At 30.7% G+C, this 13177-nt stretch overlaps 2 protein-coding genes across 3 annotated transcripts; one reads left to right on the top strand and one right to left on the bottom strand.

Moving 5' to 3' along the window:
• Positions 1-4909: 4909 nt before the first annotated feature.
• On the top strand, positions 4910-9418 carry ARPC2B (actin-related protein C2B). The gene is made up of 10 exons (XM_047312324.2): positions 4910-4992; positions 5466-5532; positions 5852-6056; positions 6586-6752; positions 7275-7352; positions 7439-7571; positions 7743-7834; positions 7920-7976; positions 8208-8259; positions 8538-9418. Exons 1-10 carry the CDS (start codon positions 4928-4930, stop codon positions 8717-8719), a joined length of 1098 nt encoding a protein of 365 aa, XP_047168280.1. The 5' UTR covers positions 4910-4927; the 3' UTR covers positions 8720-9418.
• Positions 6344-10517, bottom strand: LOC124837043 (uncharacterized). 2 transcript variants are annotated; one of them, XM_088097283.1, is made up of 2 exons: positions 9407-10517; positions 6344-6781 (listed from the first exon to the last, which is right to left on the bottom strand). In XM_088097283.1, the coding sequence occupies exon 1, from the start codon at positions 10353-10355 to the stop codon at positions 9483-9485; it is 873 nt and encodes a 290-aa protein (XP_087953409.1). In that variant the 5' UTR covers positions 10356-10517; the 3' UTR covers positions 6344-6781; positions 9407-9482. The 2 variants fall into 2 exon arrangements, with proteins under 2 accessions (XP_087953409.1, XP_087953408.1); XM_088097282.1 differs by having other exon boundaries at positions 9411-10517.
• Positions 10518-13177: the final 2660 nt, after the last annotated feature.

Below are 13177 nucleotides of genomic sequence, written 5' to 3'. Positions count from 1 at the left end.
TAGGATGAGTTTTTAGGTGTTTTTGGCTAAATTGGAGATTTTGCATGTTGAGATTTTGAGTTTTTGGTTTTGTGTATAAAGGGTTAGTTTAGAAGTGTTGGTAGGCCATATGTGACTTGTTGAAGTCATTAAGTTTTTCAAAAATGAGATATAAGTTGTGGAATTCAAGTTGGGTCACTAAAGTGAGGTTTTGGTTAACTTTATATTGAAATATTGTGATCAATTAGTATAAAATGAATTTGGGATGGTTTAGACAGGTTTGGTTAAGTCAATTAAAGTTTAGAATACAATTTAGGAGTATTAGAAGTTGGAAAATATACATGGAATACAACATGAGTGGTGGAGAAGTGCAAATTATGCAGTTTTGGTGCTGTAGAATTATGCAGTCTCGCTGAGAGAGCCTAGTCGCCGAGCGAGAGGTAAATGAGCAGAGCCCACTGTTATTGTTTTCGCATAGCGAGCAAAACACTTCTAGTTGAGCGAGAGTAGTCGTTGAGCGAGAGGTGAGTGAGCAAAACCCATTGTTTTTGCACAGCGAGCTTGGTGCACTGAGCGACAATTCCAGAGCATGTTTTCTTCCTTTCTTTCTTTGTTTTCTTGTAACTTTGAACTATAATATTACGTTGATGATGGAGTAGAAGTATCTATGGTATTATATGATGGTTTATTCTTGAGATTATATATATATATATATATATATATATATATATATATATATATATATATATATATATATATAAATGTGTTGGAAGTATGGTTAGTGGACGTAATTCCATGATTCGTGGAGAGATTTTATGATAGTGCCTTGGATGTTGTTGTTGTTGTATGAATGTATGGAGCTTTGAACTAGCGGTCTATTCCGACACTCTAATGAATATTCATTCTCAAGTAGAGAGGGATGAGTTATGTGGTGAGAGTAGCGGGAGGTTCTTGTCTATAGGCTTTGATCATGGCCCTAGGCAACTGAAATGGACTAACCATGTTTATAGGCTTTGATCATTGATAACAGTTGATTTTACGTGTTTTTGTGTATACATTTTGGTGAATAAATCAACTCCTTCATAACTTTTACCTTGTTTTATCCTCAAGTTTAGTGTGTTTTCTAGTTTTCTTGTGTTTTAGTTAGTTTATGCTTGTTTTTACCTCTAATCTCTTTATTTAAGTGTGTGAAATAAATGAATAGAAAACAATTCTAATGGAGGAAAATAAGCAATAACTCAAGAGAACATGTTTTGGGACAATAAAAAATCAATTTGAAGCAAATACTCATATTGGACACCTTTAGAATTGCACAAGAACTTGAATTTTAGAATGCTGTCAAAACTGCCCGTAGCTAAGTGGTAGCTAACCTATCTGTCTCTGGAATACTGTAGTTGAGGTGTAGTTGGCGTGCAGCTGAGCGCTAGCTCTCTGGAATGTTGCCGCGGGGCTGCAGCTGAGCGTCAGCCCTCTGGAATGCTACAGTTGGGCTGCAGCTGAGGTGAAACTAAGCGGTGACGACGCTGACTTGTCAACATGGGTTATTTAAGCATGGTTCTCACAATTTTTTGGGCATTCTTCTCCTCCTACATTTCCTTCTTCACCTAGAGAGATTGGGAGAGGCTCTTGGAGGCTGTTTGGGGTGTTAGGAAGCTCTCACACTCCTCCTTGGGTCTTCAAGCTTCGTCAATGGTGATTTTGCCCCTTTTGGGTTGAGGAAGAAGATGGGTCACGAATTGTAGATGGAGATGCGAAGGGGAGGCAGAATTAGAGAATGGAGCAGCTGCAAAGAACCTTGGGAAAGGCTATGCACCCTTCTATGGTTCCAATTTCTTTCCTATCTCTTCAATTTTGTAGAACCCTAAGTTCTCCACCATGGAGAGTTTTTCCTATTTATTGAGATTAGTTGTAAAACATGGAATTCTTATGTATTTTGTGATGTTAATGATATATGTTTTTCCAATTCATGTTAGTTTTCAATTTCTATGCTTAATACTTGCTTTGGATTGATCACTCATGCATGAATTTTGGTTCTTGATGTATTGAAAAATATGATTGAACCTAGAATTGAAATTAAATACTTATTGGATGAAATTGAGATGTTTGTGAATGCATGATAATGAAATGGATGAATTCTAATCTTGACAAATTATAAATATACTATGTTAAATTCTTTACACACCAACTGTTTGATAAAATACCAAAAAAAAAGTTTCTAAAGTAATTCATCTTTACATATCATGATATCACACTTATGTAATATGAGAACAATAAATATATATATATATATATATATATATATATATATATATATATATATATATATATATATATATATAACTTTAAAACCAATTGAACTAATTACTATACGTTCTTATATATAATATTATAAATTTAAATATTTACTTTACATCTATTATTATATATCTTTTTGAACAAAAATATTCTCCACTCTCTTTTTTATTGGAGTAATTTTTCATGTAATTAGTTTAAAAGTATGTTTATCAATCATCTCAAAGAATAATTTTTTATGTTTATTTTTATATTTAATTTTCTTAATTTTTTTGTTTCGATTTAAAATAACTTTGTTGTACAGTGAAAACTATTTATTTTAATATATGTATACATTATTAACTTGTTACGAATTTCATTTTATAAGTATATTGTTAAAAAATTGTTAAAATATCATTCTCCTATTATAAAACTTTATAATGTTATCATAGCTGGCAAATTGTATACAGATTATAATGTGAAATATTTCGCATTATTAATATACTTCAATTAATTTTTAAAATAACTATTAAACGAGATGGTGATAGAAAAAGACCTAATATGTTTCAGACATGTGATGTACAATGTAGGTTATTTCTTCCTCATGATTCTATTCATAAAGCATAATTTATTATTATTTTTTCTTTCTTTTATGGATAAATTGGAACATTTATATATATATATATATATATATATATATATATATATATATATATATATATATATATATATATATATATATATATATATAAAGGAATCACAAATAAAATTTTAAACTTTATGTTTTGTAAATTACTCTGTTTCTTTAAAGTAAAACAAAGAAAAAAGATAATGGAATAATGTATAAGCTAGTTTTTTTATAAATAAATATTAATTTATTTAAAAAATAATTTCTACACACAGTTTCCTATTAGCTTCTTCAAAATCTTATTTTAACTTATATATATAAGCTAACTTTTAGTTTATATATACAAAAGTTATATTTTTCTTATTTTTATCTTCTTTAAAAGTATTTATAAAAGGTTTATTCTTCAATGAGCCTATATTGTACCTCACGACTTTTATACTTATTTTATTTTATTTTAATTGTCTTTTTCTCTTAAGTTTTGAACCATAACACAATCATTTCATAATCACTATTCGTGTTATTTATTTATTTAGATATGCTTTTGTGTTGCTAAAAGACTAAATTAAATTATTCTAGTGTATGAAATTTTTTTAATTATTTTTTTATTTTTTGAAATTATCGTATAATTTAAGACCATTCAATTTTGTATGATTTATCCAGGTATTGAAGATTGAAGAATTGACCACTGTATAGTCAAGGAGAAGTCAACCACCCCAAGTACCCAACATATCCTAATATTCCTAAACTTTTCAAGTGTAAAAGAAGTAAATAAATGTAAAAATTAACTATTTTTACAACTTAGGAATTATACCATATATAAGGCTATAAATTCAAATAAAATACTTTTTTTTTTCATTTATAAGACCTAACTTTAAAAGTAATTTTCAAAAGTGTCTAATAAAAAAATCTTAAAGTTGAAAAAAATAGCCTTCATTATATTTTGTAAGGAAAAAGGTTTTTCGAAAAGAGTTAGACATAATATAATTTTTTATACATATGGAAAGAAATGAAAAAATGATTTTTTTTGAAACATACAGGGAAAATATAAAAATTGAAATGAAAAAAGGTGAAAAAGACAATTATGTTAGCTTTTTTTTTTCAGAAAAATAATGATTTTTAGTTTGATATGGAGAATTATAAGCGTGAAAAGAAAGTATGAAAAAGAAAATGTTGTTAAAAATGATGTAATGTTGCTTAGTCATTTTCAAGTAATCCAATACTCTGAACATAGACTCAAACATCCTTGTATTGCATTAAAACACAAATGTCTAAGAGTTGCTTTTGGTCACATTTTCTTTTAAAAAAGATAACACCCTCTAGAAGACGCTAGAACAATCATCATCGGAATTTCTCTACCAGCTTTCATTATCGTATATATTGAATACAAGATGTGTGTGTGTCAGTGTGAAGTGTTGAAAATTTACTAATAATAAAATCAATTTATAATATATAAATGAAAGATAAAAATGAAAATTATATGATTTTTTTTATAAAATTTATTTAATAAATATAAGGAATAATACAAAAGCAAAGATGAAATACAAATTTTATATCGGTTGAATATTGAATACGTGTATGAGAGTATCGATGGTATTAAAAACCAAATCTAACATTTATAAGAACATAAATTCTGACAAAACTAAATTGAAAATGTATTGTAACTACTAAAGAATATGTATATATATATATATATATATATATATATATATATATATAATCATAAAAATATGAGAAGTTGGAGTACAAAGTTTTTAGATCCAAAAGATGAGTTTATGAATTAATTTGTTGATGAATGATAAAAGATAAAGATTGGAAAATGTGAAGGAGTGAAAGAGAAGGGAAAGTTACAGAAAGAAAGGATCAAAAAATGAAGCAACCAATGTGGAGTGAAAGAGAGTGTGTGGCTATATGTGTGGATTTGCTTCAAAGCTTAACAAACATGATTGCAACATTGAACTTGCATTTTACTCAAACCTCTCTCAAATTGTATATGACTTCAACACAAGCCAAGAATTCACACAATTTCAGAAAAGAAGAGAAGAGAGTTATATGAGAATGGCATGCATAGACAGAGCATCTCCAGCACTCAACCAAATACTGCTAAAACTTTACTGGTAAGAAGACCTTATGTTGAAACTCATTGAGTTAAGGAGCCATAAAATTTCCTAGGCCTTATCTTATGTTGTTCAAATTTTCCTAGTACATGTGTCTGTTTTTGTTCTTTCCTTTTCTTTGGTTAGTTTTTTATGAGGGGAAGTTACAAAAGATAAAGTATGACGTAAATTCATCACTAAAAATTATTTTCATAATGAAATTAATATATTAATGTTTATGCATTTACTTTAAGATTTTTTTATATGCCATGGAAGATTAATGTAAAAGATTGAGAAACTAACTGAGAGTTAAAATCTCATATTAAATAAAAATTGACAAAAAAAACAGTAATATATATATACTCTTTCTAACGAATCTTCTCTAAAATATACCCATGAAAAGTAAATGTGTACATATCATGATAATATAGTTGCTTAAGTGGTAATCCTTATTAAGAAAACAGTACTTTAAGTGCTTGTCAATGACGTGGCAGTGCTGAGAAGGCCTTGGAGATTGATCATCATTTGTATGAATTTGGGTCAGTGGAGTACCATATTCAGGTAGAACTCTTATCTTGTCTCAGCTTGCACAATTAATCATACACTTTTTGTTGCACTATAAGCCAACAATAATCCAGTTCCTTGAGCAGAATCAACAAATAGCAAGTTCCTTTATTTCAAACAATAATGTTTGAAGTAAACCAGTGATGTAGTCAACTACCTCTCCTCACACAAAATGTGAAAAGGAACTTGGTACATGGCAGCAAATTCCATGAAAAGAGTTTGCTTGCGTGCAAATCTTTAGATTTGTTAAGGATTTTAGATTGAAATTTAAACAAACTTTATAGGTAACGTTGAATTATTTGTGTTATGTTTGCAGTCTCAAGCCTCTGATCCACAACTAGCCTACTTGTCAATATCAACGCCACCTCTTTGCCATGGTGTCCTGCCAAAGGAACTTTCTTCTAAGACCATTGAAATGGTTAAGGGTCTATGTCCTAATGTTGTGGAGATTATAGAGCCTGCCAAAGAAGGATACCAGCTTACTCTGAAGCTTAACCTTAATCAGATTCCAAGAAACAAAGGTTTGTTTCCCTTAACTACCAGCTTTGAACATGGTTGCCACATTCAACTTATAACAACAACAGTGATTACAAATATTTTATTCGTAATCAGTGTGAGCACTGAAAATAATGGAATGAAAAGTAGAAGAATTAATGGCTATCTAGTTCTCCTTCAATTCAAGAATAAATTCGTGAATTGAATGTTAATGTTCCTCACAAATTTTCAGGAAAGACTAAAGATGGGTGAAAGGAAACATCAGAATATTATACCAACATATGCTTATGCAAACTAAATACACAATTTGTGATATTATGAATACTCAAGCAAAATATATTTATTAAATTCGAAAAAAGAATTATAGTAGTCCAAGGAAATCTAATGAAAAATAAGTATAAAGATGTTGTGAACATTTAAATTGCTCAGAAAATCAAATATCTGCATAGAAAAGAAACACAAATAAACATTTTATAGGCAGCTTTTCAGTAAATGGACTCGGATAATCTAACTTCACATTTCAACCTGTGTGATGATGCCAAATTCTTGTTCCAGACTATGATAAGATCATTAGGGAAATATCATCAGTACATTCAGTAATTCTGAGTTCACAGCTCAAAGAAATATTATGGAACGTGAATTCTGATGATGCACTTCAGGGGATGTACAAACCCATCAAACTAGTCTACCATCCAAGAGAACCTTTCTTTCTCATAAGACAGGTAATTCTTCCTTAACTGAATTTTTTAACCTGTCATGTCAAATGCAACAAAGAAAAACAAGAAAACAAAGTGTAAAAAGACCTTCCAAATAAAATGAACAAGATTACTATAATATATAGAATAATATTATATAAAAAATGTGAGGTGTTTCATGGGCACCGTATCATGTACTTAGGAAGTTAAGAACCTGAATCAAAGGATTGTCAGAACCATGGTTATAATAAACTAGGTGAGGTATGTCAACAAGTCAAGAAGTTGAGAATAATCTAAAATATTACACTACTAGCTTATTTTCACCAATTTACCATTCAAATATCAACAATGTAATAACACATGAAACCTCTCTTCCTCCATATTTTTGTCAGCTTATAACAACTACCTTCCAATTAGTTATTTTCCAGAAGAAGCAGAAATTCAACAACCAAGTAACCAAAGACAACTCATTACCAACTTCATGGTCTGAAAAGATATTAGTATGCTAAAGCTTTTCCAAATTCATCACCTAATACTTGCTACATGCAGCCACAAAGAATCATAGCAGTATTCCCAATTCGTTTCAAGGAAAAGTCAGATGTGACTATTGCCACAACTTTCTTTCAGGTTTGTAGCTGATAAAGCGAAACCAAGTAATTTATTTTCATCAACTCAATGTGCTCCGATCACATTTATTTACTATTCAATCACAGGAGCTTGTGGATGTGGGAAGTTCAGATAAATGGGCCAAGGTGCCACCCTGCAGCTGGTCAGCCATTCCTCCACCAGAGTTAAGAGGAGAAGCTTTTGAGGATTTGAGTACCAATGGAGGGTTTTTCACTTTTGGTATAATTTCATCATCCAGTAATTATGACATGAGCAACTTTCTTACAAACCAGAAACTGAGAACACAGTTTTGAAAATTTCTCTAAATTCAAGCAAGACATCAACAAAAGAATTGTTGAGGAAGTTGAATCCAAGGCATCTGACACTGACAACCTTTTACATGTTTAATAGATATCTCTTCTCGCCATGTTGAAGGCAATAGGCTAGACAAAACTGTCTGGAGTCTATTAAATTTTAGTACCTATGTTAGATATCATGTAAAGGTAACATCAATATTATTATTTCTTCTTAAAGTCTACTTAGTAAATCCCTTGATATTCCAAGTTTTGAAGGTATTGTGTACTGCAGAGCACCAAAGGTTTTATACAAAGAAGGATGAGGAAGCGTTTGGAAAGCTTAGTTGAGGTACAGAAGCACTTAATTTGAAGCATTAAGTTCATTGTCCGAACAAAGATATTCGAGCATTAAAACTCAAGGCATATAACGAGACCTAAATGGGACCCATTGTATGCTTAAAGTACCTACCTAAAGGCATTTCCTATTCCAGGAACTATATTATTTGCATAAAGAAATACACATTCACCATAAATAACTAAATCTAGTTACATAATTTTGATAGTTTTGTCTTTCATGCAGGTACTGCACCAAACAAACTCTGAAGAACATGAACAAACCAAACAACATCAAGGTCTACCTTCTGCTAACACATTTCAATATTGACAATATAATTCACAAATTAAGGAGACAAACTAAACTATAAACTTGGTTTAGAATTAAAAGTATTGTTTAATGGCTATACTGGCGATTTTTTTGTTTATGCCAAACAACATACTTGTGTTATAACATGCACATATTCAATTCATAGATATGAATGAAAACAATATAAAGTAAAAAAAAATTAAGAAAGTTGAATGACAGCATTCCAGCATCCCAATTGTTCATTCACAATTGGTTTTCAATGTGCAGTATATAGGTACACAAAGAAACTAGTGAGATCAACAAAATATGTCATCCTGAAACAGAGATGGGGAACCTTTGGAAGAAAAATAAAGAGGATCGGTTTCCGACTTAAAATTAATGGATTTACACGGTTTCGTCAACGATGGTTGAGGTTCCCAAAATTTTCAACAGGATATACGAAAATATAGAGTAGAATTCAGTGCAACTATCATTTTATGTAATATATGGAGTTCATAAAGATGGCCCAAGAAAATGGATACTTCACTACCTATTGTATCATGCCTAACTATAAAATTTATATGGATTTCAACTACTTTATTGTAAACGAAAAGGAGCTTATTCATTGGTCTAGACATCTACCAAATTTGTAATGTTGCAAGTGTAATGTCTCTGTATAGCAATCACGATGAAGTTTTACACCCGAAGGTTTTACACAATATGAGTATAATCCTTTCAAGAGGGTTCCATTCCATCTAATGTTTGCTTCATTTAAGTATTCAAATAGATAAGTGGAAGATTGAAAAGTGAATTGCAACAACAAGTCTGTTATCTGAATTTAGTTACTTCACAGTGTTGTTAAGTAACTGTTATTATCTGATGTAATATAATTATTAATATGGTTCCAAAATGCATATTTTTAGTTTTGCAAGTGGAATTCAGGTTACAACAGGCAGGCTTTAAATGTGTTCTCTTCAACAGAAGAGAAAACCAGTACAAATAAATAAGACCTTAACTTTAATCCAAATATCATTACTTTCATAGACTGTAACTGTAATTTGTAAACATTTATAGTTCAAAATACCATGATAAGAAACGTTGTTACAAAGTCAGCTCAACACATAAAACAAAATCAAAGGTAGGCAATCACAACCTACCTACCTGGCTGGTGAAAATCCAATGATTCACAATGCAAACTTCCCTTTCTGTTATTCTACCAAAGCCATTAACATTTCACTCCATCTCCAGATCCGGAAGAGCCAACGTCCGAAAGCTCGATGATTCACTCTCAGACAGCAAAGGTCCCTTTGCCTCCCCACTTTTCAAACTCCTGTTACCTGCCACCACCCCGAATGCCCCAAAAGCCAAAACCACCACCCCAATAGCATGCACAGTGAACAGAAAATTCATCAAAGTCACACCCCTCAAACTATCCTCATCAAGATCACAGTGCACATCAACAAGCTGCTTTTGGGACTCTAAAAAATTGATCTTTCTACACCCCTTCAGCCCAAACAAATCAGTGTACAAAGAAAACCCCACCTGCAACAACCAAGTGCCCTTAAACACCAACCCACAAGACAACAAAAACTCGGCAAAAAAAGCCGAAGGCTTAACCGCTAAGTAAATACAAGCACCAGCACACACCAGTGTCAACCCTCCCAAATATCCATACACAGAACCCGCAAGACCTGATACCCCTTTTTCCATCACAGAATACTCCAGCAAGAAAACAATCCCACCGGACAAAAAAACAAAACCTTCATCGACCAACGACGTTCCTCCCACGCGTTCACGGACTATGATCAAAATGGTCAAGAACCAGAAGGCCAAAATGGCCAGGGATTGTTGGAAGAAGGAGAATTTGTAAGCGGGGTGACCGGAAAACGAGAAGAAGAGGAAAAACTCGGTGAAAGAGAAGACGGGGAGGGCTATGAGGACAGCGTAGAGATCAAGGGTCTTCCACTTTGGGTCAGAGAAGTACCAAAGCTTGGAGCGGAAGTGAGAAGGGTTGTGAAGGTAAAGGGAAGTTGAAGAGACTAAGCGGCGAATGCCAACAGGGAAGAAGATGATGAAACCGGACAGATGGGTCGCCAACGATGCCATCTGCAGTGTAGTTATGTCTGTTAAGGTTGTTGTTTCCTTCCCTTTTGCTTTTCACTGAATCAAAAACACAGAAAATTATTGTAAATTGACGTTAAAGAAATCGAGATTTGGTACTTCTTGAGACTCTTTCCAATCCAAATTACAAAAGCTTGTTCTTCTTACATTTCATTCTCTTTTTCTTTTTCAATTCATTTGATATTTTTATGTGTTACATTTCATTTTTTTTTTCAATTCATTTGATATTCAGCTCACTGCAATTGACTTTAGAATAATTTTTTTATGCACGCAGTAGTTGTTATGAGTATTAGTTACTAAATTTTATTCTTTAAAATATATTTTGCCGACTAACTTAGGTTTTCTAGACGTGTCAATGAATTTAATTTATTACACTTTTCTCTTTATCAGGGTCATTCCTAATAGTTAAGTCTTTTATTAAAATTCAAACAAGCATTTAAGACGTAGAAAAAGATATAGAAAATAATCTAGTTCAAAAAAGTGAAAAAATATCAACAATCTAAATTTTACCTTAGATCATCTTAATTTCAAAATAGATATGATTAATTAAATATAATATAATAGAATATATATTATTATTTCTTTATTTTTATAAAGTTTAGCTTTCGATTAATCGACCGTTCTGAAATTTGATTATCGACTACTCATATATGTAATTTACTTTATTGATTTTTAGTTTCATAACAACTTTCGATTTCTTAAATAATTTCTTTTCATTTCTTGATATTCCCAGTAATTGGAAAATTTTTTACAGTCTTTAAACTCTTTAATTGATTTAAAAGATTAAGGAAACATGTTATTCAAATAATTTACTATATTTTGCATCTCAATTGAATATAACCTAGATCAACCTTTGTCTATTAAATATGTAATTTGTTTTAGAACACTTTTAAATTTCTATTTTATACAATCCGCAAATGCCTAAAAAAATTTAGAAATTGTAAAAAAGGTAAATATGCCTATTTTTCTAAAATATTATATTATATTTCATGTAATTACTCTAAAATAATTTCATACTATAAATTAAGAATTAATTTAATATAATTTTTTTAATATAGTCAAATATTTTATTTTTTTAAGTATTTGATATAAAGACATTTTAAATATATATTCTTTTAAGAAAATTTAGTAGATGTAAAATTACTATTATTTTTTTACTTTAGTTAAATTGTTTATTTTACTCATTTGTTCTTTAAAATTCTATTTTTTACAAAGATGACATAGATAATGAAAACCTTATTAAAAATCTAAATATATCACTATGATCATATAATAATAAATACTAACTTTGACTTTGAGGACATTTGAGTCACAGACTATAAGATAATACTATAAAATAATATTGTAAACTCAAAGAAAAATTCACCTAAAAAAATAAAAAAAACAAACTTAATCAGTTATTAAAACGAAAGTTTAATATCTTATTTGATTCGTAGTTTGGGACGATGTGTTCAAAGTGATCATATCTTTTTTTCAGGAGTTCACTATTATTTCATATTTTATAAAAACGATTCAAGTTGGCCATTTTGGCTTACAGATTTAAAAATCTAACTTTGTAATGTCCACTTTAGCCAATAATAAATTACATGTCCAGTTATGTGGCAACTAATCAAATTGATGTGACACTTGAGTATAGTTTTCTGAATTCAAGCACATTGTTTTGTAGAACCTGGGCAGTTTGAATGTCTCTTGTCTTTAACGAGCCTCATTAACCCAGTCAAAAGACTATGGTTCCTGAAAATCTCCATCTTGAAAACGTAACATATCGTTTCTCCTCCCTTTTCATTCCGATTTAAGAGTGTTTCGCAAGAAAAGAATTTCATATTGCAGTGTTTTGGGGTTTCCTTTTCTTGTGTTTTAAATCTTGCAAATTTTAGGGATTTTAGATTAGGGTTTTGAATCAGAGTTGATTTTTACGTTTTGGGGTTCTTTTTTTTGTTTGCGAATTGGGTTTCCTTTTCTTAGGTTAATTTCGCGGTTTAGGTTTTGGTGTTCATTATCTTGCAATTTGGGATTTCTCCTTACCTTGCTCCCTATTTTTAATTGTTTTGTGATTTTAGTATTCAATGTGTTGGGTGGTGGTGGAATGATGGCTCCCTTTTGTTTTTTGTATTCTTTATGCATGAATGGATAGAGGAGAAAGGGAAAAAGAATGGAGATTTTGGATGACGACCGTGTGGGTTTCGAGAGTGTTATTGTGTATGCATTGAGCTTGAAAAATGATGGTGCAGGAATTGTGTGTTGATTGTGGGTTTGGGATGAAGAAAGAGGTAATAGGTTGTTGTTTTTCTATTTGTACAGGTGAGATATGATAATGTTTGTGTTAAAAGAATGAAGGTTTATGGTGATGATGAAGGTGAAGAAAAGGTAGATGATGAGCATGGTGAAGGAGAAGGGAACTTCTTCACTTCCTCTACCCTACAATTAGTCATATCACACAATAACAATTTCATGAGCACTAACAAATTCCATTTAACTCTTTGTTAAACCTTTTCCACGTCATTAATTTTTATTTTTAAAATTTACATTTCAATACGTATTACAAAATTGGATACCTCATTCACTTTTGGTCACAGTTAGTGTTTTTAACGTTGTAGGCCGAAATGACCAACTTGAACCATTTTTACATAACATAAGACAATAATGAACTCTCGTAAACGAGTAAGACCACTTTGAACACATCACCTAAAAGTAAGGACCAAATAAAATATTAAATGTAAAATAGATAAGATATTAAATAAAATAAACGTATAAAGATTTCAATAAAAACAATCATATGATTTTGGATGTTTAGACATTTTTATTAT

The sequence above is a fragment of the Vigna umbellata genome, chromosome 8 (assembly GCF_029865625.1).
Source record: "Vigna umbellata cultivar VRB3 chromosome 8, Vumbellata_1.0, whole genome shotgun sequence".
NCBI lineage: Eukaryota > Viridiplantae > Streptophyta > Magnoliopsida > Fabales > Fabaceae > Vigna > Vigna umbellata.
This window is presented reverse-complemented; position numbering and strand designations above follow the sequence as displayed.

Coding starts and splice junctions, on each gene's coding strand:
- ARPC2B (XM_047312324.2), top strand. CDS start 4,928: ATGAGAATGGCATGCATAGACAGAGCATCTCCAGCACTCAACCAAATA. Junction 7,572..7,742: donor TGGAGGGTTTTTCACTTTTG/GTATAATTTCAT, acceptor CATGTTTAATAG/ATATCTCTTCTCGCCATGTT. Junction 7,977..8,207: donor GTTTGGAAAGCTTAGTTGAG/GTACAGAAGCAC, acceptor TCTTTCATGCAG/GTACTGCACCAAACAAACTC.
- LOC124837043 (XM_088097283.1), bottom strand. CDS start 10,355: ATGGCATCGTTGGCGACCCATCTGTCCGGTTTCATCATCTTCTTCCCT.